Below are 25,733 nucleotides of genomic sequence, written 5' to 3' on the forward strand. Positions count from 1 at the left end.
AGTGCGTTATGGTAGTACAAGGGAAATGTAATAACAGAATGCAGAATAAAGCATTACAGTAATAGAGAGAAAGCAGTGCAGGTAGACAATAAGGTGCAAGGCTGTAACAAGGTAGACTGTGAGGTCAAGAGTTCACCTTATTGTACTCGGGTATTGTCCATAGTCTTATAGTGCAATAGAAGCTGTCCTTGAGCATAGTAAGTACATGCTTTAAGGCTTCTGTATCTTCTGCCAAATGGGAGGGGAGAAGCGTAAATGTCTGGGATGGGTGGGGTCTTTAATTATGTTGTCTAGTTTAATGAGACTGCGAGAAGTGTAGCTAATTACATTGGGAGCGAATTCAGAAATTATTCCATGACATTTCCATGGCCTAAGTCTGTTCCTATAGCTTACACTCTTGTGGATCTGTCATGACATTAACAAGTAATGCAGCAGGCTTAACAATGTGAGGGGTCTATTCCTGCTCCTAAATTATATATGCATTCTGCCCTTGTTGCATTGGGCATTAGCCTATTTGATGTGCTGACGTGACCTTGTAATTGATGGTACAGGCATGGATACCAAAGGCAATGACTGACACCCATGAATTACAAAGTATTTCATTTTGGAATTGGAAATGGTTTTATTATTGTCATATGTACCAAGGTATGGTGGAAAGCTTGCCTTGTACACTGTTCATACAGATCAAATCATTACACAGTGCATTGAGGCAGGAAGAGGTAACAACAGAATAAAGTGTAACAGTTATAGAGAAAGTGCACTGCAGGTAGACAATAAAATGCAGGATCATAACATGGTAGGTGTGAGGTTAAGAGTCCATCCTTTTTATACTAGGGAACCATTCAATAATCTTGTAACAGTTGGGTAGAATAAGGTTGATATCACTGACATACTGCATAGTGTGAAATGTTGTTTTATAGCAGCAGTACAGAGCAAAACACAAAATGTACTGTATGTTATCATAAAATAAATACATAGTGCAAAAGAGGAATAGAAAGGTAGTGTTCAGAAATCTGATAACACAAAGGAAGAAGTTATTCCTGAAACATTGAGTGCTGATCTTCAAGCCCCTGTACCTCCTCCCTGATGGTAGTAATGAGAAGAAGACACGTTCCAGATGGTTAGGGCTCTTAATGCCTTTGTGAGGCACCATCTTTTGAAAATGGTGGGGAGGGTTGTTTGGGGAGGTAAAGCTGTTCTTGAGCCTGGTTTCAAAATTTAGTTATTGAATGATTACCAAATGATTTAGCAGAAATACTCAATTTCAAAATATTTTGATTTTGAGTTATGTTTTAACATTAATATTTATTTTGATTTTGAACATAAAAGGAAGGAATACAAAAAGGGCAATTCCATTAAATGGCAGAAGAAACAAACCAACAGAAATATGATCAAAGGCCCTTTAGATCTTCTGAGTGGACACATCCATCTAGACTTCAGCTTTTATTGATGGATACACCGCATATTAAGATAGTCTGCATTTGGCACGTGCTCAGAATAAACAAAGACACTTGAAACTTTGCCAAATTGCTGTGAGTTAATTCAGAAGAGACTTTGATGTGATAATATCAGTGAAACTAATAAAAAGCTGTTCAGAGAAAACTCAGCTGGTCAGGAAGCAAGTCATTTGTTTCTGATTTCCTTCTTTTTAAAACCATATCAGGAATTTGTTACTGGGTATAAAATAGCAGTTAAGTAAAGAAAGATGCACTTCAACTTGGAAGGTCATTTGAGAGTTTTCTCAGAAGCATTGCAGATTCTGACCTCCTACCACTGCATTGGGTTGTGAGTTTCAATAGAGTCATATAAGACCAGAAGATAATAGGAGCAGAGATGGGCCATTTTCCCCTTCGAGTCTGCTCTGCCATTTGAGATCATCAGGAAGGATATGGCTGATCCATTTCCCTCACAATACCAGTCTCCCTGTAACCTCTTATACCCTGATTATCAAGAATTGCCAACCTCTGCCTTAAATACTTAAATGAACTCCAAAGCCACCTGTGGCAACAAATTCCACAGATTCTCAACCCTCTGGCTAAAGAAATTCCTTCTCATTTCCAATCAAAATGGACACCCCTCTGCTATGCCCTCTTGTCCTAGATACCCCGTCATACCTGCCAATCTCTAACTGCACTCAAAGATCATCAATATCTTATTCCATACACAGGTGTGCATTCAAATATAACACCTTCAGCCCTGTTTTCATCTCCCTTTTCGATTTTATCCCCTGCTACAGTGCAACTCATCCCACGGACAGCAGTTTTGCCCTATCTTTTGTCCGTCCTTCCTGATAATCTCACTGCACATTGCTTCTGCTTGTATACCAATTCACTCACACTCAGCTCTATCACTCAGTTTCCCATCCCCCCTGCCAAATTGGGTTAAACCTTCCCCAACAGCTCTAGAAAACCTGTCCACAAGGGTATTAGTCCCCCTCGGGTTCAGGTATAATCCGCCCATTTTGTACAGGTCATACCTTCCCCATAAGAGGTCCAGAAATCAGAAACCCTGTCCCCTGCACCAGTTCCTCAGCCAGGCATTCATCTGCCAAATCATCCTAATCTTACCCTCAATACCTCGCTTGCTAAATTCTTCCTTCGGGGGTTCCCCCTTTCCCTACCAATGTCATTGGTGCCAATATGTACCAAGGCTTCTGGCTGCTCACACATCCCTCCCCCCCCCTTAGAACGCAGTCACCCCAATCCAACATATCCCTGACCTAGGCACCTGGGAGACCACATACCATCTCAAGTCAAGTCAAGTCAACTTTTATTGTCATTTTGACCATAACTGCTGGTACAGTGCATAGTAAAAATGAGACAACGCTTTTCAGGACCATGGTTTACATGACACAGTACAAAAACTAGACTGAACTATGTAATTAAAAAAACACAGAGAAAGCTATAATAGAATACAGACCTACACTGGACTGCATAAAGTGCACAAAAACAGTACCGGCATTACAATAAATAATAAACAGGACAATAGGGCGAGGTGTCAGTCCAGGCTCTGGGTATTGAGGAGTCTGATGGCTTGGGGGAAGAAACTGTTACATAGTCTGGTCATGAGAGCCCGAATGCTTCGGAGCCTTTTACCAGACAGCAGGAGGGAGAATAGATTGTAAGAGGGGTGCATGGGGTCCTTCATAATGCTGTTTCCTTTGCGGATGCAGCGTGTAGTGTAATCAGCGTGTCCGTGATGGTGGGAAGAGAGACCCCAATGATCTTCTCAGCTGACCTCACTATCTTGTGATCCGAGATGATACAATTTCTGAACCAGGCAGTGATGCAGTTGCTCAGGACGCTCTCAATACAACCCCTGTAGAATGTGATGAGGATGGGGGGTGGGAGATGGACTTTCCTCAGCCTTTGCAAAAAGTAGAGACGCTGCTGGGCTTTCTTTGGTATGGAGCTGGTGTTGAGGGATCAGGTGAGATTCTCTGTTAGGTGAACACCAAGAAATTTGGTGCTCTTTATAATCTCTACCAAGGAGCCGTCAATGTTCAGTGGGGAGTGGTCGCTCTGTGCCCTCCTGAAGTCAACAACCATCTCTTTTGTTTTGTTCACATTAAGAGACAGGTTGTTGGCACTGCACCAGCCTGTTAGCTGCTGCACCTCCTCTCTGTAAACTGACTCGTCGTTCTTGCTGATGAGACTAACCACGGTGGTGTCATTGACGAACTTGATGATGTGGTTCAAGCTGTGTGTTGCAGCACAGTTGTGGGTCAGCAGAGTGAACAGCAGTGGACTGAGCACACAGCCCTGTGGGGCCCCTGTGCTCAGTGTGATGGTGTTGGAGATGTTGCTCCTGATCCGGACTGACTGAGATCTCTCAGTCAGGAAGTCTAGGATCCAGTTGCAGAGGGAGGTGTTCAGGCCCAATAGGCTCAGCTTTCCAAGCAGTTTCTGAGGGATGATTGTGTTGAATGCTGAACTAAAGTCTATGAACAGCATCCGAACATATGTGTCTTTTTTGTCCAGGTGGGTTAGGGCCAGGTGGAGGGTGGTGGCAATGGTGTCATCTGTTGAGCGGTTGGGATGGTACACAAACTGCAGGGGGTCGAGTGAGGGGGGCAGCAGGGTCTTTTTATGACTCATGACGAGCCTCTCAAAACACTTCATGATGATGGATGTGCAATGGGACGGTAGTCATTTAGGCAGAACACTGAAGACTTCTTCGGCATGGGGACAATGGTGGCGGCCTTGAAGCACGTTGGAATGGTGGCGCTGCTCAGGGAGATGTTTAAGATATCAGTGAGAACATCTGCTAGCTGGTCTGCACATCCTCTGGGCACTCTACCAAGGATGTTGTCTGGTCCAGCAGTTTTCCATGGGTTGACCCTGCATAGGGTTCTTCTCACGTCGGCCATGGTGAGACACAGCACCTGGTCATTCGCAGGATGAGTGGACTTCCTCGCCACCATGTCATTTTCCACCTCAAACTGGGCATAGAAGTTATTCAGCACATTTGGGAGGGAGGCATCACCTGCACAGTCAGGTGATTTTGTCCTGTAATTGGTGATGTCCTGGATGCCCTTCCACATGCGTCGTGTGTCACCGTTGTCCTGGAAGTAACTGTGGATTAGCTGGGCATGTGCACGCTTTGCCCCCTGATGGCTCGGGACAGCTTGGCCCTTGCTGTTGTTAAAGCTGCCTTGTTGCCTGCTCTGAAGGCGGAGCCGCGGGACCTCAGCAGCGCACGCACCTCTGTGGTCATCCATGGCTTCTGTTTGGCACGTATAGTGATGGTCTTGGACAGAGTAACATCATCAATGTACCTGCTGATGTAGTTGGTCACTGCTGCTGTGTACTCCTCTAAGTTGCCATCGGTTGCAGCCTCCCTGAACATGTGCCAGTCAGTGTTCTCAAAGCAGACTTGAAGAGCAGAGATGGCTCCTGCTGACCAGGTTTTCACCTGCTTCTGAACTGGTCTGGAGTGCCTGACCAACGGTCTGTATGCTGGGATTAGCATAACAGAGATGTGGTCTGAGTATCCCAGGTGGGGGCGGGGCTCTGCCCAGTACACATCCGGAATGTTTGTGTAAACCAGGTCCAATGCGTTCTTCCCCCCTCGTTGCAAAGTCCATATACTGATGGAATTTGGGGAGCACTGACTTAAGGTTCACGTGGTTAAAATCTGTGTGTCTCTATCATGTTCACAGAATCTCGTGTGTGCTCCTCTAATTATGGAATTCCCTATCACTACCGTAGTCCTCTTCTTTTCCCTTACCTTTCTGGTCACAGTGCCAGAGACACGGTTGCTGCAGCTTTCCCCTTGGTAGGTCACTCTCCCAACAGTATCCAAAATCGTATACTTATTATTGAGAGGAAAGGCCACAGGGATACTCTGCACTGGCTGCCCATTTCCTTTCTCTCTTCTGACGGCTACCCCAATACCTGCTTCCTATAATGTAGGGCTGACCACCTCTCTTTAGCTCCTATCTGTCACCTCCTCAGTTTCCCATATGAGCTGCAGCTCCAGTTCCTTAACCTGTTCTCTGAGGAGCTGCAGCTCGGTGCACCTAGTGCAGGTGTGGTTATCCGGGAGGCTGGAAGTCTCCCAGAATTTCCCCACAAAGGACACATCACAGCCCATGGAGCCATCCTCCCTAACTGTACTAACAGATGAAGAATGAAGAAGAAATTTACAAGCCTGTATTCACTGAAGCCTGATGAGCCAAAACTGCCCCACCGGTCCATTCTCATAATGGCTGCTCTTCTTGTCCCTGACTTATTTTTATTGGTCCTTGCTAATGAATTGCTCTTTGATTGAGCCAGTGGAATATGCTGAAAGCCTGTGAATGTTCTTTTTTAAAATCTCACTCAAGGTCCTATGAGTTACCTCTCCTGTCTCTCCTTATTCCATTGGGCTGCTGGAAAAAATGGCAAAAGCCCACGAGCACTCCTTTTTTTCAATCTCAGTCATATCGCAGACTGTTGCGAAAAACGTAAGGTTGTCGTAGTAGGTGATTTTAACTTTCCAGATATTGACTGGGTTTCCCATACTGTAAAAGTGTTTGTCAAATGTGTTCAGTAATGTTCCCTTAATCAGTACATAGAAGATCCAACTAAAGCAAGTGTGATACTAGATCTCCTGTTTGGGAATGAGACAGGGCAAGTGACAGAAGTTTGAGTAGGGGAACACTTTACATCTATGATCTTAATGCCATTATGAATATCGATAGATCCGGTGCTTGTGTGAGATTCTTAATTGGGGAAAGGCCAATTTCAATGGTATCAGAAAGTATCTTACAAATGTGGATTGGGACCGGTTGTTTTCTGACAAATGTATACTTAGTAAGTAGGAGGCCTTCAACAGTGAGATTTTGAGAGTACAGAGTTTGTATGTGCCTGTCAGAATGAAAGGCAGTGATAGCAGCTTTTGAGAACTTTGGTTTTTGAGAGATATCAAGGCCCTGGTTAAGAAAAAGAAGAGGTGCATAGCAGGTATAGACAGGTAGAAGCAAATGAGATACTTTGGTGTTCTCTTGCATACATAAGAAATGCAAGAGAATACTAAAGAAAGAAATCAGGAGGGCTCGAAGAAGACACGAGGTTGGTCTTACAGACAAGGTGAAGGAGGATCCTAAGGGCTTCCACAGATGTATTAAGAGCAAAAAAATAGCAAGAGACAAAATTGGTCATCTGGAAGATCAGAGTGGTAATCGATGTGTGGAGCCAGAAGAGATGGGGGAGATTTGTATTTACTGAGGGAATGGACACAGTCTATAGATGTGAGGCACTGTAGCACCAGGGTCATGGACCCTAGACAGGTTGCAGAAGGTTCTTGCTATCTTGAGGCAATTAGGGTGGATAAATCCTGAGGTGTTCCCTCAGGCCCTCTGGGAGGCTCGAGTAGAAATTGTAAGGACCTTAGCAGAGATATTTAAAACATTGTTAGCCAGGAGTAAGATGCCAGAGGATAGGAGGATAGCTACTGTTGTTCCGTTATTTGAGAAAGGCTCTCAGAATAGGACAAGAAATTATAAGCCAGTGAACCTGACATCAGTAGTGGGAAAGCTACTGGAAGGTATTCTAAGAGACTGGATATATAGGTAATTGGATAGACAGGGACTGATTAGGGATAGTCAGCATGGCGTTGTGCACGGTAAGTTATGTCTAACCAAACTTATACAGTTTTTCGAGGAAGTTACCAGGAAAGTTGATGAAGGCAAGGCAGTTGATGTTGTCTACATGGACTTTAGAAAGGCTTTTGATAAATTCTAACGTGGGAGATTGGTCAAGAAGGTAGAGTCCTTTGTCATTCAAGATGAGGTAGTAAATAGAGTTAGGCATTGGCTTCACGGGAAAAGCTAGAGAGTGGCAGTGGATGGTTGCCTCTATGAATGGAGGCCTGCGACTGGTGGTGTGCCAGAGGGATCAGTGCTGGGTCCATTGTTGTTTGTCAAATATATCAAGGATCTGGATGATAATACGGTGAACTGGATCAGCAAATTTGTAGATGACACCAAAATTGGGGGTGTCATGGACAGTGAAGAAGACTATCAAAGCTTGCAGCAAGATCTGGACCAGATGGTAAAATGGGCTGAAGAATGGCAGATGGAACTTAATGCTGAGAAATATGAGGTATTGCGCTTTGTGAGGACCAACCAGGGTAGGTCTGACAAAGTGAGCAGTTGGACAGAGGAATCTGGGAATAGATGGGGTTATAAAAAAAGTTTTTGGCACATTGGCCTTCATAAATTAATATATTGAGTACAGGAGTTGGGATGTTATGTTGAAATTGTATAAGACATTGGTGAGGCTTAATTTCAAGAATAGTGTCCAGTTTGGGTCACCTACCTATAGGCAAGATGTAAAAAGATTGAGAGTGCAGAGAAAATATACAAGGCTGTTGACAGTTATAGGGAAAGTTTGGATTGGTTAGGACTTCATTCCCTAGAACATAGATGATTGAGGAAAAATTTGATAGAGGTATAGAAAATTATGAGGGATATAGATAGGGTAAATGCAAGCAGCCTTTTTCCACTGAGGTTGGGTGAGACTACAACTAAAGATCATGGGTTAAGGGTGAAAGGTTTAAAGGAAACTTGAGGGGAAGTTTCTTACTCAGAGGGTAGCGTGAGTGTGGAATGAGCTGCTAGCACAAGAGGTGGATGTGGGATCAATTTCAACATTTAAGGGATATTTGGATAAGTACATGGATGGGAGGGGTATAGTTTGGGTGCAGGTTCATGGGACTAGGTAGATCAATGGTTCAAAACAGTATAGATGGCCAAAGGGCCTGTTTCTGTGCTGTAGTGTTCTATGACTTTGACTTTAAACCTATTCCCTGAATCTTGAGAGTATGTCCAGGCATTCTAGTCTTTCATTATTTTATGTTCATATAAGATCCGCCCTCATTCTTTTAAATTCCTCCAATGATAACCTCACACTATGGAGATGGTATCTATGATGCTACTATGCTGGACTGGGGGCAAGCTCCTCCTGCCTGTGCTGCTGTGTTCGCTCAGTGGAAGATAAGCTGGATTGTGTGCATACATCCATGCATTCAGCTGTGGACTGCTGACAGCTTGTTCTTGCCGACAACATTCATGCCATATCAATCTATTCAACATATTACTTAGGGATTTAGGCTATACCTTTTTGTATTCACTGCTGTTATATGTGCTTTGTATGACTGTTGGTACCTTGGTGCCAGAGGAGCACTGTTCCATTTTGCTGTATTCATGTACTGTTGAATGATCATTTATCTTGAACTTGTGTAGTCCCAGGCATCTTAATGTCTTCTCATAGGCTAATCTCCTTAGTCTTTAATAATTTTAAACATTATAAATCAATTCAGTGATGATGAAGGAAGGGCCTTGTACATCCAAGTCAGTTTGGCTGTGACAGAAAGCAAAGAGAGGTTATGAGTCGCTATATCATGGCATCCTGTTCCTATTGCCCAAAAGATCAACAGTGCTGCCTCTATGTTTCATAGATTGCTCAAAGTACATTTTGTAGACAGTGGATAGAGACCAATGTTATCCCTAGGAGAAAGTTCAGTGAGATGTCTAAGCACGTCTCCCCCCTCCACCCCACAGTGATGGGTGCCTGGAAGGGCTCCCAGGATGGATTTAGATATGATAGTAACATTTTAAGAAGCTTCTTGATAAAAACATGAACTTGAAAGTAATACAGTGATATGGACCATGTGCAGGCACATTGGAATTACACAGATGTCATGGTTGATAGAGACTTTGTGGACCAAAGGGCCCATCCCGTGCTGTACTGTTCTATGTTGTATTGAATTTAAATGGCATGGTGGGAATCAAACTCAAGGTTTGCAGAACACTGGTTGTTGAACCTAGTGAGCTATCTAGTCTAACACCTTGGGCTGCCTGAGTAAATGCAAACAGTCACGAAATCGTGACAGAAACGAGACACAAAGATCAACTCAAATGTTGCTCAAATCAGGAAATGTCATTGGGCGAACGGCGGCTCTCTGCGCCTGTGCGTCCAACGCTAATCACGTGCTCTCGCTGCGCACGCCTCTCGACCAGCTGCGAAAAAAATGGAGCGAAGGCGGTCGCGCGCGTACGCACAGCTGCGGGCTACGACGTCAGCGTGCGCTCTGTGAGGTCACGAATTCGCGAGGGTCTCTATGACGACCGGGCCGGTACTCCGCCTTCTCCCTCCATCAAGCCGAGGCCGGCAGGGGAGACGACGTTGCCGGTCGCTGGAAGGCGCCGAGTGTGCGGCTGAATCGCTCTCTGCCTTCCCCGGTGGTGAGGGGGGAGAAGAAGAAGAACAAGAGGAGGAGGGGGAGAAGAAGAAGAAGACCAACCTGTCGTCGCTCCGGCCAACATGCTGCCGGATTGCCCACTTTCGCTCCCTCCGCAGTATTAACCCCTCCTCACCCAGCCCCGTCTCTGTCGTCGCCTTCTAGGCTGTAACCCACGGGCTGGGCCACACCCGTCTGGCAGCATGCTAAAGAAAGTCCTGCGTCTCTCCAACCGCTCCTTCTTCGCCTTCATCTTCCTCTTCTCCCTCTCCTCCTCTTGCCTCTATTTTATCTATGTGGCGCCCGGAATAGGTAAGCACCGGGGTCTCACTCATACCGGGGTATGCGCAGGGCAGGTTTTTATTACTGCAGCGTACGTGAGGGGAAGGGGGACACTTGCCATTTGACTGCCACACTTGACATACACGGTTTTTGCTGGCCTGCCAGTGTTTTAATTGTTGCAGCCCTTTGCAAAGGAAAGCGGTGATGTGCAGGTTGCACTGTGTTAAGGGGAGGCTCACCAGCGAAGTTGTATCAGGCGCAGACATCGCCTTGTTCGGCGGAGGAATTCAGTTTGTATCGAACAAGGTGCGATGTGAATTCCTTGTTCAACAGGCGAACAATACATGGTAATAAATATAGTGACAAGTGCGAAACCGCAGAATGGTGCAAAAGATTGTGGCGGTGGTGTTTCATTAAGTATTTACCTGAGCCAAAATGGTCAGCAGTTTAAAAAAATGGTTTGTAAAACATCTTGCTGACTCGGTGTTTTCTTGCTATTTTTCAGTTGGGTGAAATTATGTATAGGGAAAAAATGTTGTAACTGCAAGGGACTGTAGATGGAATTTGGAGTACTGTAACTCAACAGGTAGAGTAGTATCAGTGGAAGGGTAAGGAATTGTTTCCTCGGGCTCCTGTCCCACTATTAACCCAACTTAATCACGGGACAAATTACAATAACCAACTAACCTACCTTGTATGTCTTTGGACTGTGGGAGGAAACCGGAAGACCTGAAGAAAACCCACTCATTCCATGGGGATGTACATGGACTTCTTCAGAACAGTGCCGGAAATGAACTCTGAACTCCAGAATGTCCCAAGCTGTAATAGTGTACGCTAACCACTTCACTACATTTCTTTGTCCAAGTATACCGATCACTTATCCGCCTCTGTCTGTCAATTTCGCCCTCCTCTTCTCCCCATCAGCTCCTCACTCCTCCTCGGTCCACCTAACGCCTACCTGAAACAAAAGGAAATCTGAAGATGCTGGAAATCCAAGTAACACACTCAAAATGCTGGAGGAACTCAGCAGGCCAGGCAGCGTCTATGGGGGATAAAAGTACTGTATAGTCGATGTTTTGGGCCGAGCGCTGCCAAAGGGTCTGCCCGAAATCTTTACTACTTTTTTCCAGAGATGCTGCCTGGCTTGCCAATTTCATCTAGCATTTTGTATTACCTACCTGTTCACACGACTGCCACTATTTAGAAACTGTTTGGCCATAGTGTCCTGTCTCAATTAAGCAGCATAGTGTCCCAAATAAACAATGGGAATCTTGGCTGTTTTCTCAATTAGATTTTGTTTTTGACCCAAATAAACAGCTACCTGATTAACTGATGAACCTATTAACCAGATTCCACTGCATTGAAAAGTTGGTGCATCCATTTAAAATTGTACCTGGAGACTTGTTAAATACTTTAAGACCTATTGAATATGGAAAATTTAAATATATATTTACATGTTTTAAAATATATTAACATTACAGCAGAAGAGTTGGGACCTTGATTCTCTGATAAATGGAGACTAATCTTAGTTATTGGACGTGCAATAATTGTAAACTTTATTAGTCTGGAATTTAAAAGTCCAATATTACCTTAAGTGTTTGCATTTGGTTCAGTAGTCTGTAATCGAGTCTAAAAACTTGAGAATGCAATCCATGCTTACGCATGAGTGCATTACTGATTTACTAACATTCAGCATTGTCTCATCAGTAAGAAGAATTAACTGAAGCTTTATCCTCTTGGGTTGATGTGAACGATTCTGTCACACAGTTGGGTTGGGTAGTGTAGCAGTTAAGTTGCTGGACTAATAGCCAAGTTCTGACCATTGATCTATGGACGGGTTCAAAGTCTACCATGGCAATATACTGTAGGTGATGGCAAGCTCAAAACCATTGGAATGTTGAAATTCTGTCTTGTTCACTGTTCTTTAGTGAAGGGAATCTGCCAAACTCTCCTATTCAGTTGACTTTTAACTTCCTCCTCGGTTCAAGTGCTATCAGTGAGAGGCAGTAAATATTGTTGCTAATGACATCCACACCCTCTGAACAAATGGGGAAAAAGACTTTAAGACAAAGAGTATGACCTGACCAATATTTATCCATTAGCAGCGTCATTTAAACAGATGATCTCATTCATAGAACTCTCTGAAGGTTTGAGTTGAGTGGCCTCATTCATATTTTTTTCATGGAAGTTGTGATAATGTATTGTTTGCAAATTAGACCTCTCATGACATTAACTACATAATATTTCAAATGAGAAAACCTGCAGATACTGGAAACCAAGAGCAACACACACAAAATGCTGAAGGAACAGCAGGTCAGGGAGCATCTATGGAAAAGTTGATGGTTTGGGCTGAGACCCTTCACCAGGACTGGAGGAAAAATGAGGTCAGAGTGAGAAGGTGGGGGATGGGAGGAAGAAATACAGGGTAGTAGATGATAGGGAAACTGGGAGGGGGAGGGGTGAAGTAGAGAGCTGGAAAGTTAATTGGTGAAAGAGACAAAGCTGCAGAAGGGGGAATCTGATAGGAAAGCATAGATCAAGGAAGAAAGGGAAGGGGAGGAATACAAAAGGGAGGTGATGGGCAAGTAAGGAAATAAGGTGAGAGGGAAATGGGAATGGTTAAAGGGGTGGGGTTGGGGTGGCAATTATCAGAAGTTCAAGAAATCAATGTTCATGCCACCAGGTTGGAGGCTACCCAGATTGCATACAAGCAGTTGCTCCTCCAACCTGAGTGTGGCTTCATTGCGGCAGTAGAGATGGCCATAAACTAACATGTTGGAATGGGAAGTAGAATTAAAATGGGTGGTCACCAGGAGATCCCATTTTTTTTCTGGTGGGTGGAGCATAGGTGCTTGGCAAAAAGTGAATTCTGGAAGATTGGAAATAATCTTGATTATCACAGATGTCTTACTCTAGGTATCAATCTATTTTATGCTGACTGGCACTGTGTTGGCCTAGTAATAATTTTATATTTTGTCTGCTCGTGGCTCCCTGCTTTAAGTTCACAAGCTTTACTTATTGTTCCCAAATTAACACTCGATATCAATGTTTTTTTGAGGAGGGGATGATGTCCAAGGTTACATCAGTTATTAGGGAGCTATATACAGGGGATGGTTGTATTTTGTTTCAAATTACAATAAGAAGAAACCATGTACTTCAATTCTTTTGTTCATTCCTCATTAACTGAAAGCTTTTTTTGGTTACCAGCAGTCGTGCTGCCATTTCCTCCTCATGTTTCTCAGTGGAGGCCTATATAACTTGGCCATGATTCACTGTTTTTCTGTATTTTTAAATTAAGTAATTAATAATTTGCATTATGTAAGAATAAATTTTCTAAAGGATTAGCTTCTAAGGTCCTATATAATCTTTGGTTTAGTATGAAAATTAACAAGCTGTACTAAAAACAGTAATCCACTCTATTTGCTTGTAGGATATAATGCAGGAGGTCATTTGGCCTATTTGCATTCGTGCTGGAACAATCCCATCCTTCCTTTTCTTTTCCCCTTTCTGCGTAGCCCAGCAATCCATTATCTCGTGTGTCTAACAACTCTGTGCAAACTGCACCCAAGGTCATGTTTAAGATCAGGGACCCAACACACTGATGTAATCACAGAAAAGGTGTGCCAGTTCCCTTCTTTGGAGGACATTTGGTATGTCACTACAGATTCCAGCGGTTTTCTGCAGATGTGCATTATGACTAGTATAGAAGCTCCGATGTGCAGGATCAAAGAGGCTGTATAAGGTTGTAGGCTCAACCAGCTACATAACAGACGGAACTCTTCCACAACGGAGGGCATCTTCCATAATTAAGGACCCTTACCATTTGAGATGTAGTAAATCAAATCATTGATTTGATATGTAGTAAATTTTGTACCTTGCACCATACCACTGCCACGAAAACAACAATATTCATGATGTATGTCAGTGATTTAGATTCTGAACATGGTTCACTGGAGCCAAAACCAGTAGTTCTATCTATTATGCCACAGCTCTTATAAGTAAAAAAATGTTCCTGCTTTCCTGTGATACTTTACAACATAACTAACTGCTGGGGTTTCACTTCAGATGCAATATCTTACCTTGCCATCTAATAAAGTCAGCAGTTTATTCCAGAATTACTTTGGAGGTCTGGAAACACTGAAGTTTACCTCTTACCTGTCATTAATAACTTCATTTCCATCTCCCTCTTTCCAAACAATACCATTCCACAGTTAACATCAGATATTAAGAACTGATCAGTTTTTCTTAATTCCCAAATGTGCAAATCTTCCTCAGCAATCAGATGTTTCTTTTGGCCAATATCTGTTGTCCTGGCTTCCAACTCAAAAGTAATTTTTTCTCAAGTAATAGACAAAAAATGCTGGAGGAACTCAACATGTCAGACAGCATCTATGGAGGGTAATAACAGTAAACATTTCCAGAGCTTGTATTTCTCTACCCTTCACCTTGTTCTGGCTTCTGATACTCTTTCCAGTCCTGATAAAGGGTCTTGCCTGAAAAGTTAACTGTTTATTCCCTTCCATAGATGCTGCCGGACTTTCTAAGTTCCTCCAGAATTTTGTAATGCTCAAGATTTCTAGCATTGGTAGAAATCTCTTGTATATTTTTTAGATATTTTCCTCTTACATTTTTCCTGTTTTGCAGCTTTCAGTAAGCTCCAAGGTTCATTGTCCTTTCTTTTATCTCCATAACCAGCTGTTCCTAATTACCAAGTTATCATTCCCCATTCAGTTAAATTAATAATTAACTGGTCTCAGAGACTAGACTCAAACTGCTTATTTCCTTTACCTGTTTATAAGACTATATTTCCTTTCTTTTCATGCCTTCTGTGATATAACAACACAGAGATAGCTGTAATCAAGATGACCAAGTGCTTTACCTGTTTTTTTTCCCCCTGCAGATTCGAGAAGTAATAAAAAGCTAATTCTGTGTAGTTCCAGGATCCCCAGCCTGGGGTTCATGGACCCTCTTGGTTAATGGTAGGAGTCCATGGCATTAAAAAAAAAGTGCTATCTTAGAGCTGGTCCTGTGCAATGAGACTGGTAAAATTAGGGATCCTCTTGGAAAGAGTGATCACAGTATGATTGAGTTTCTATTGAAAACCAGTGTATTATGCCTAAACAATGGTGACTACAATGGGAGGAAAGAGGACTTGGCTAGTGCAGGCTGAGAACACAGGCTGTCTGGTGGAACAGTGGAAGACTTTTCACGAGTGCTCAACAGAAGTATATTCCAGTTAAAAGCAAGAGCAGTAAGGCTGGGGAGAGCCAGCCTTGGATAACTAAGGAAATAAAATAAGACATCAAACTAAAAGCTTGTGTTTACAAAGTTGCCAAGAGTAGTGGGAAACTGGAAGATGGGAAAACTTTAAAAAGCAACAAAGAACCACTAAGTAAGCAATAAAGGAAGGGAAGATGGATTATGGAAAAACTAGTACAAAATATAAAAACGGATAGTAAAAGTTTTTGTAGTTATATAAAGTGGAAAAGGGTGGCTAAAGTTAGGTTCCTTGGAGGGCAAGAAGGGGGAATTGATATTGGGTAATGAGGAAATAGCAGAGGCTTTGAATGTCTATGTCGGTCTTCATGATGGCTGACATGTCTAACATGCCAAAGAGAGATGTTATGGATGCAATGGGAGGTGAAGATCTTGATAAAAGTTATCACTAAAGAGATAGTGCTGATTAAACTTATGAGCCTGAAGGAAAGTCCTGATGAAATGCATCCCAGGGTACTGAAAGAAATTGCAGAAGTTATAGTAGAAGCTTTGGTGATAATTTACTTAAATTCACTGGACTCTGGGCAGGGTCTGGCGGATTGGAAGATGGTGAATGTCAAGGCACTGTCCAAAAAAAGGAAGTCGGCCAAAGGCAGGTAACTATAGGCCAGTTAGTTTAACATCTGTAGTTGGGAAAATGCTTGAAGCTATTACTAAAGAAGAAATAGCGAGGCATCTGGAAAGAAATGGATCCATCAGGCAGATGCAATATGGATTCAGCAAAGGCAGGTCCTGTTTGACAAACTTACTGGAGTTCTTTGAGGATATAATGAGCACAGCGGATAGAGGGGAACAGATGGACTTGATTTACTTGGATTTCCAGAAGGTGTTTGATTAGGTGCCATGTAAAAGACTTATCTGTAAGATAAGGATGCATGGAGTTGGGGGTGATGTATTAGCATGGATAGAGGATTGGTTAACTAATAGAAAGCAGTGTTGGGATACCTGGGTGTTACTCTGGTTGGCAATCAGTGGTGAGTGGTGTGCTGCAGGGGTCGGGGCTGGGCTTGCAACTGTTCATGATATAAATGATCTGGAAGAGGTGACCAAGTGTAGTGTATCTAAGTTTGCTGATACTAAATTGAGTGGCAAAGGAAATTGTGCAGAAGTTTCAGAGAAACATAGGTTAAGTGAGTGGGCAAGGGTCTGGCAGATGGAGTACAATGTTCGTAAATGCGAGGCCATCCACTTTGGAAGGAAAACTGGAAGAGCAGTTTATTATTTAAATGGTAAAAATTGCAGCATGCTGCTGTGCAGAGGGACTTGGGAGTGCTCGTGCATAAGTCACAAAAGGTTTGCAGGTATAGCATGCTATCAAGAAGGCAAGTGTGATGTTGGCCTTCATTGCTAGAGGGATTGAATTTAAGAGCAGGGAGTTTATGCTGCAACTGTACAGAGTACTGGTGAGGCCGCAGTTGGAGTACTGTGTGCAGTTCTGGTCTTACTTGAGGAAGGATGCACTGGCTTTGGAAGCTGTGTAGAGGAGTTTCACCAGGTTGATTCCAGAGATAGGGGGTTAAACTATGAGGAGAGATTGAGGCACCTGGGATTGTACTGACTGGAATTCAGAAGAATGAGAGGAGATCTTACAGAAACATATGAAATTATGAAAGGGATAGCTAAGATAGAGGAAGGAAAGTTCCCACTGATAGGTGAGACTAGAACTCGAGGTCACGGCTTCAAGATTCAGAAGAGTAGATTTAGGACGGAGATGAGGAACTGCTTTTCCCAGAGGGTGATGAATCTGTGGAATTCTCTGCCTAATGAAGCAGCGGAGGCTATTGCAGTAAGTATATTTAAGACAAGGTTGGTTAGATTTTCGCATAGTGGGGGAATTAAGGGTTATGGAGAAAAGGTAGGTAGAGATGTGTCCATAGCCACATCAGCCATGATCTTACTGAATGGTGAAACAGACTTGACAGGCCAGATGGCCTACTCCTGATTTTATTTATGTTCTTATGAACCCCTGGTAGTGGTACTTCATTTCTTATGAAGCTACCTTACAGAAGCAAGCTGTTTGTTCCATTGTGGATGGAAGTTGTATCTTCATTGGTTTTCTAGATCAGTGGTACTTCTTTATCTGTACCTAGTGTCTTTCAATTAAATAAATGTTCATTTCTCCATTTAAAAGAAACTGAATGAATAGCCGGCTTTTGCTGGAGAATATCAAATTCCTGTTTTCCTCAATGCATGTGCATGTGGTATTTAAAAAAAATTGTACCAGTTTATTATTTTCACATATACCTAGATAATGAAAAGCTTGTCTTACTTACTGTTCATACAGATAAAATCACTACACAGTGCATTGAGGTGGAATAAGATAAAACTATATCAATACATAATAAAGTGTAAAAGCTACCGAGCGAGCTTATTGCAGGTAAATGATGACATACAAGATCATAATGAGATAGATTGTGAGGTCAAGAGTCCATCTTGTATAAGAGATCCATTCAAAGCCAAAAGTGGGATAGAAGCTCTTCTTGAGCCTGGTGGACCATACAGGCTTTGGTAGCAGGGGAAAAAAATTCTTTAATTTGTGCTCACTCCTTTTAAAAATCAGATTTATTACCACTGACTTGGATGTGAAATTTGTTTTGTGGCAGGCAAAATTACAATAAATTACAAAAATAGTGAAAAAACAAAAGGAATAACAAAGTAGTTTTTCAAGGACTGTTCAGAAATCTGATGCAGGAGTAGCTGTTTCTGAAATGTTGAATGTGATTCTTCAGGCTCCCTACCTCAGATGGTAATAACAAGAAAACTTTGCTAAATAGATCAACTTGAATAGTCTGTGTCAGGTTAATAGAAAGGCACAAAAGAGTGTGAACAAAATGTATATAATTTGATATTTGAAATCTGATGCTCTTCCTACTACTGGTCCCTTTTGCTATCTTGCATTACTGTGGAAATCCATTTTTTTTCCTAATTTGAAAACATGATATTCTGGTGCTTTCTGCTTGTGTTTTTAAATCTGTCTACCTCATTTCTGAAAAAAAAATTGGGAAAATAGAAGTGCTCTAAAAACCTTTATCTGTGGCTGAGGGAAATTATTGAGTCAAAGATAGGTATCCTATGATTCATCTCCACATGGATAATTGGAGAACCTATTCCTGACAATGTTACTAGTGTAGTGTTGTTCAGTAAAGGTGTGATTCATCTTTTTCATTGCATTAGGGGTCTGTTATGCAATATTTCATAAGTTATTTGATCGAAACTGATAGCACAGAACATTGTGCACAGACAATATGGTGGGGCAGAACCTGACAAATTGCTTAAAAAGAAGCAGCACACTCAATTTAGCAAAAACAAAATAAATAATTCAAGAATGGTCCTGATTTAACCATCAAAAGAAACTACGAACCACAAGAGGTTCATTCACCACACTGGTATTACCAAGGCAGTGTTGCCAGAGGCAAGGAAGAAAAGGTGAAGTCTTGACTAGGTTAAGATGGTGTGCAAATTGGCAGCCGCGCCCTACCATACTCCTGGCCAATGTACAGTCCCTGGACAACAAGATGTTCAAGCTATGAGCCAGAATATCCTCACAACAGGAAACAAAGCACTGTAATATCTGTGCTTTACTGAAAACTGGTTGTCGGAGCAAATGCCAGACCAAGCCATCGAATCCATCGGGTTCCCTGTTCCGAGTGGATAAGGCTAATGACCTCTCTGGGAAAAGTAAAGGTGGAGGAGTATGTTTCAAGGTGTGTGCACACTGTCAAATCCTTTTGCTCCCTGGATCTGGAGTACTTTATGCTGCTATATCGACCTTTCTGGCTGCCTAGAGAATTTATGTCTATTATTATTGCAGCTGTGTACATCCCACCACAGGCCGATGCCAACCTGGCTCTTAGTGAACTTTGCAAAACTATCAATATCCGTGAAACCACACACTCAGAGGCTGCTGTCATCATCATTGGAGACTTTAAGCAAGCATCAATGATCAGAGCTTAACCAAAGTTCTGCCAACACACTGCTCGACCACTGCTACTCTCCCTTCTGCAATGCCTATAAAGTACTTCGCCTTCTGTTTAGAAACTTTGACCATTCCTCTATCTTGCTTCTGCCTGCCTATGGGCAGAAATTGAAGCAGAAAATGGCCATAGTGAAAACTACCCACTGCTGGTCCAACCCAATGATACTCAATGTTACAAGACTGCTTTGATAGCGTCACCTGAGAGATATTTCAAGCTGAGAGTATCCAAATACACAGAGGTGGTCACAAGCTTCATTTGGATGTGCATTGAAGACATTGTTCCCCAAAAATTGATCCGGGTCTACCCAAACTCAGAAGCTTTGGATAAATAGTTCAGTGTGTGTTGCTGTCGACACAAGGGATAAAGCCTTCACCTCCGGAGACCAACAGGAACTCAAGATACCCCTATAATTTATATAGAGCCATCAAGGTGGCAAAGCGGCACATGGACAAAATCCCGTCACAACTCTGACAATGACACATGCAGCATATGGCAAAGACTGCACACCATCGTGGACTTCAAGAGGAAATGCAGCAGTTCAGCCAGCATTGCTGCCTTGGTTCCAGCTAAATGGTTTTTACGCTCAATTTGAGGTCGATAGGACTGAACCACCAAGGAGAGCCGCTGATGAGACCTGCACCTTGGCCGAGGTACATAGAACATTCTAATGTGTCAACAGCCATAAGGCAATGGGGCTGGATGGCATCCCAGGGCATGTCCTTAAAGTATGTGCTAAACAACTGGCTGGTGTTCACGGATATTTTTAATCTCTTCCTCTCCCAGTGTGTTATGCCCTCCTATTTCAAATCATCCATCATTGTCCCTGTACCTAAGAAAACCAAGGTAGCATGCCTGAACAATTGGTGTTCTGTCGCTCTCACCTCAATAATAAGCAAATGCTTTGAAAGGCTGGTTAAAGACTACATCTTGAGCATTCTGCCACCCACACTGGACCCCTACCATTCGCATACCATTTGGAACTGGTCTGCCGATGATGGCATAGCCACAGCACTACACAATGATCTCACTCACCTGGAGAAGAGGGATGCATATTTTAGAAAACTGTTCCTGGACTGCAGTACAGCATTCAACACCGTAGTTCCCTCCAGGCTCGACAAGAAGCTCAGGGACCTGCACCCCACCTTGTGCGGCTGGATCCTAGACTTCCTATCAGATTGCCAGCAGGTGGTAAGGATGGGGTCCTTCACCTATGCCCTTCTGACCTCAACACAGGTAACCCCAGGGTTGTGTTCTGAGTCCCCTTCTCTACTCCCTTTACATCCACGACTGTACTGCTCCAATCTGCTGATCAAACTCACAGACAGCACGACTTTGAACGGCCTTATTTCTAGCGGTAATGAGACACCCTGACACAATGACACGAGGCTAACAGCCTCTCCCTCAATGTCCAAAAAACAAAAGAGCTGATTGTGGATTACAGGAGGAACGGAGACTGGCTTGGCTTGGTCAACATCAATGGGTCTGCAGTTCAAGAGGGTGAGTGATTTCAAGTTCCTTGGTATACACATCATTGATAATCTCACCTGTACACTCTGGCTTTGTGGCAAAAAAAAGCACAACAGCGTCTCTTCCACCTGAGGCGACTGGAGAAGTTCAGCATTGGCCCCCAAATCCTTAAGACCGTCTATGAGAGCATACTGACTGGCTGTATCACTGCCTGGTACAGAAACTGCACCAACCTTAATCGCTGGGTACTGTGGATAGTGGTATGAGCAGCCCAGCACATCTGTGGATGTGAACTTCCCTCCATTGAGGACATCTACGGCAGCTGGTGCAGAAAGAAGGCCTGGAAGATCATCGGGGACACCAGTCACCCCAACCATAAACTGTTTCAGCTGCTTCCGTTCGGCAAATGCTACCATAGTATTAAAACCAAGAACAACAGGCTGTGGGACAGATTCTTTTTACAAGCCATTAGATTCTTAAATACATATGTTTGTACATTGCAATAGTAATAACACAATGATTTTTACTCCCTCATGTTTCAGGATGTATGTAAGATTTAAATACATTCTAGATTCTAAAGCTGGGTCTAAGTGTGCACCCATTTCCAGAGTGGGCAGTTGTTGGATAAGTAAGGATGAAGCATATTTCTCAAGGGTGTGTAAAATGAATGGTGTGGCCAGGAAAATACTAGTTCTACTTGAACTGCTGAAAATAAACAGCTTTTTCTATTATAATTACAAATCTTTTGTGTTACTTTATTTGCATATGATTTGTGTTCTAACATGGATTCCAGATAAATAGCCCTACCCCCCCACCCAGTTGTTGGCTGGGTTTTAAAAGCAGCTCTTTTAATTCTGCACTGGTGCTGCCTGACATACTAAGTATTTCCAGTGTTGTTTTTTTTTCGCTTCAGATTTCTAGCATCCACACATTTTTATTAAGAGGCAGCTCCCAAGACACATTCCTTATTCTGATTCAATAGTGCCTTTGAAACTAAAAGGCAGTTTGTTTGATCTACATCAGCTTGCTTCAAAGCCTGAGTTGTATATCGTCAGACAAGTTTTTAGGTCTGCATTTGGAATTGCCCACAAAGGTTCTGACACCCAAGTTTCTAGCTTTCTATTGAGGAGCAAGAGTCACCTATGGGGAAACTTTTTGAAATTCAGAAAGTTCATTGTACCAGTCTTGCCAGCGTAAGGTCTTTATCTGGTGGTAAGTGAGCCCAAGCTAGTTGGAGATTACTGCAAACTCAATATTAGTATAGACTAGTACAAGGCTGCAATGTTGCCCTAACCCTTTTCTCAGTCTTGTTGCAGTGTTACACTTAACTTCCAACATGTTTCCTACTGAAATAGAAGTTGTGCATAAGCCAAATGAAAAATTGTTCTGAACACTTGTGTTCAGAATCAGGTTTCATCATCAGCTTTATTATTACTGACATATCCTGAATTATGTTTTGTTGCAGTAATATAGGGCAAAAAGCAATGGAGTCTTTAGGCTTCTGTAGCACCTTTAATGATGGATGCCACCTTCTTGAGGCACCATCTCCTGAGGATGCCCTTGATAGTGGGGAGGGTTGTGCTCATAATAGAACTGGCAGAGTCTACAACCTTGATAATCCTGTGCATTGGAGATTCAATATCAGGTTGTAATGCAATCAGTCAAAATGCTCTCCACTGTACATCTTTAGGTACCTTCTCCTAAAGAAGTAGAACTATTGTTAAGCCTTCATGATTACATCAATGTGCTGGGCTTAAAATATCTCCTTTGAGATGCTGATGCTCAGGAACTTGAAAGCTGTTTACATTTTCTACCACTGGTCCTTCAGTGAAGACTCTGTGTACCTCCTAACTTCCCCTTCCTGACATCCATAATCGAATGCTTTAGTCTCACTGATGGTGAGTGCGAGTTTGTTGTTGTGACACCATTCAACCAGCTAATCTGTCTCATTCCCGTATGCCTTCTCATCAACGAATTTATAGATGTCATTTGAGCTGTGCTTAGCCACGCAGTCATGAGTGTGCAGAGAGTAGAGCAGTGTGCTAAGCATGTGACCTGTATTGATTGTCAGTGAGGAGATGTTATTGATCCGCACTGACTGGTCTTGAGGATCCAGTTGCAGAGGGAGATAGAGGCCCAAATTTTGAAGCCTGTTGATGATTAATAGTGATGGTGTTGAATGCTGAGCTCTAATTAATAAACATCAGCCTGATGTATGTATTGCTGTTGTCTAGGTGCCCAAAGCTGAGCTGTGAATCATTAAGATAGCATCTGCTGTAGACATGGGTCCAGGTTCTTGTTCAGGCAGAATTTAATTCTAGCCATGATTAACATCTTCATGATAGATTTGAGAGCAACCTAGCGATAGTGATGTAACCTGCTGAAGCTGCTCTTGGTCACTGGTATAATGCCCTTTCGGAGCAGATGGGAATCTCCACAACAGTTGCTTCCTCTCCTGAGCCAAAGTCAGGCCAACTCGGTGATTGCAGTCTGCAAGCAACATTTTTGTTGGTTTGCTTTCAGAGATAGATGTCTAAGTCATGGATTCATTCTAAGGTCGAATAAGAATTGGTGTCGCATGAAACATTTGCAAAATAAAGGTCTCCTTGCAACCTCTCACCACTCAAAAAACCTGACAGTGAAGGCTCACAAAACCTGATTATTTCGTATTATGTCAGAAACATTTTGATGAGTACTTATCTGTGGGCAGTGCTTATCAGGCCTTCCAGTGCATAATCTCATTTTTCATTCCAAGGGGCATTTGGCTCATTGAGTCCATGTTGGTTTTTGCAGAACCCTTTTGCCTCCACAAATGCTGCTTGACCTATGGAATTCTCCAGCAGTTTGTTTATTTTTTGAACCAGATCAAAGTTCAAAGTAACTTTATTATCAGGGTATATACATGTCACCACATACAACCCTGAGGTTCTTTTTCTGCAGTCATACTTAGCAAATGTATACATAGAAACATAGAAAACCTACAGCACAAAACAGGCCCTACGGCGCACAGAGTTGTGCCGAACACGTCCCTACCTCAGAAATTACTAGGCTTACCTATAAGCCCTCTATTTTACTAAGCTCCATGTACCTATCTAAAAGCCTCTTAAAAGACCTTATCATATCTGCCATTGACGGCAGCCCGTTCCACGCACTCACCACTCTCTGAGTAAAAAAACTTACCCCTGACATCTCCTCTGTACCTACTCCCCAGCACCTTAAACCCATGTCCTCTTGTGGCAATCAATTCAGCCCTGGGAAAAAGCCTCTGACTATCCACAGAATCAATGCCTCTCATCTTTTACACCTCTATCAGGTCACCTCTCATCCTCCTTCGCTCCAAGGAGAAAAGGGTGAGTTCACTCAACCTATTCTCATAAGACATGCTCCCCAATCCAGGCAACATCCTTGTAAATCTCCTCTGCACCCTGTCTAAGGCTTCCACATCCTTCCTACAGTGAGGCAACCAGAACTGAGCACAGTTCTCCAAGTGGGGTCTGACCAGGGTCCTATAATCACTGTAACATTACAACTCGGCTCCTAAATTCAATTCCATGATTGATGAAGGCCAATACACCGTTCACCTTCTTAACCACAGAGTCAACCTGCGCAGCTGCTTTGAGCGTCCTGTTGACCCGGACCCCAAGATCCCTCTGATCCTCCACACTGCCAAGAATCTTACCATTAATACTATATTCTGTCAAAATATTTGACCTACCAAAGTGAACCACTTCACACTTAACTGTATTGATCTCCATCTGCCACTTCTCAGCCCAGTTTTGCATCCTATCAATGTCTTGCTGTAACCTCTGACAGCCGTCTACACTATCCACAATGGCTCCAACCTTTGTGTCATCAGCAAACTTACCAACCCATCCCTCCGCTTCCTCATCCAGGTCATTTATAAAAGTCACGAAGAGTAAAGGTCCCAGAACACATCCCTGAGGCATACCACTGGTGACCGACCTCCATGCAGAATATGACCCATCTCCAACCACACTTTTCCTTCTGTGGGCAAGCCAGTTCTGGATCCTCAAAACAATGTCCCCTTGGATCCCATGCCTCCTCAATGAGCCTTGCAATGGGGTACCTCATCAAATGCCTTGCTGAAATCCATATACACTACATCTACTGCTCTTCCTTCATCAATGTGTTTAGTCACATCCTCAAAAAATTCAGTCGGGCTCATAAGGCATTACCTGCCCTTCACAAAGCCATACTGACTACTCCTAATCATATTATACCTCTCCAAATGTTCATAAATCCTGCCTCTCAGGATCTTCTCCATCAACTTACCAACCACTGAGGTAAGACTCACTGGTCTATAATTTACTGGTCTATCTCTACTCCCCTTCTTGAATAAAGAAACAACATCTGCAACCCTCCAATCCTTGGGAACCTCTCCTGTCCCCATTGATGATGCAGAGGCTCAGCAATCTCCTCCCTCGCCTCCCACAGTAGCCTGGGGTATATCTCGCCTGGTCCCAGCGACTTACCCAAATTGATGCTTTCCAAAAGCTCCAGCACATCCTTTTTCTTAATATCTACATGCTCACGCTTTTCAGTCTGCTGCAAGTTATCACTACAATCACAAAGATCCTTCTCCATAGTGAATACTGAAATAAAGTATTCATTAAGTACCTCTGCTATTTCCTCCGGTTCCATACACACTTTCCCACTGTCACATTTGATAGGTCCTATTTTTTCATGTCTTACCCTGTTGCTTTTCTCATGGCACCTTCCAGCTTTCCTAATTTCAGTCTTAAGCTCCTTCCCTGTTAGCCTTATAATCTTCTAGATCTCTAACATTACCTAGCTCTCTGAACCTTTTGTAAGCTTTTCTTCTTGACTAGATTTATTACAGCCTTTGTACACCATTTCCTGTACCCTACCATAACTTCCCTGTCTCATTGGAATGTACCTATACGAGCTCTACACAAATATCCCCTGAATATTTGCCCCATTTCTTCCGTAGTTTTCCCGAGAACATCTGTTTCCAATTTAAGC

General features: G+C 42.9%; 1 protein-coding gene across 2 annotated transcripts in view; it reads left to right on the top strand.

Moving 5' to 3' along the window:
- The first annotated feature begins 9,537 nt into the window (after positions 1 to 9,537).
- Positions 9,538 to 25,733, top strand: part of b4galt6 (UDP-Gal:betaGlcNAc beta 1,4- galactosyltransferase, polypeptide 6) — a 103,439-nt gene continuing 87,243 nt past the window's right edge. Inside the window, exon 1 of one of the 2 annotated variants that reach the window (XM_059977197.1) lies at positions 9,538 to 10,038. In XM_059977197.1, coding sequence (XP_059833180.1) covers positions 9,930 to 10,038 — 109 coding nt within the window. In that variant the 5' untranslated portion in view covers positions 9,538 to 9,929. The remainder of the gene's footprint in view (positions 10,039 to 25,733) is intronic. The other variant, XM_059977188.1, reaches the window with a different exon arrangement.

This window comes from Hypanus sabinus, chromosome 1, assembly GCF_030144855.1.
Source record: "Hypanus sabinus isolate sHypSab1 chromosome 1, sHypSab1.hap1, whole genome shotgun sequence".
NCBI lineage: Eukaryota > Metazoa > Chordata > Chondrichthyes > Myliobatiformes > Dasyatidae > Hypanus > Hypanus sabinus.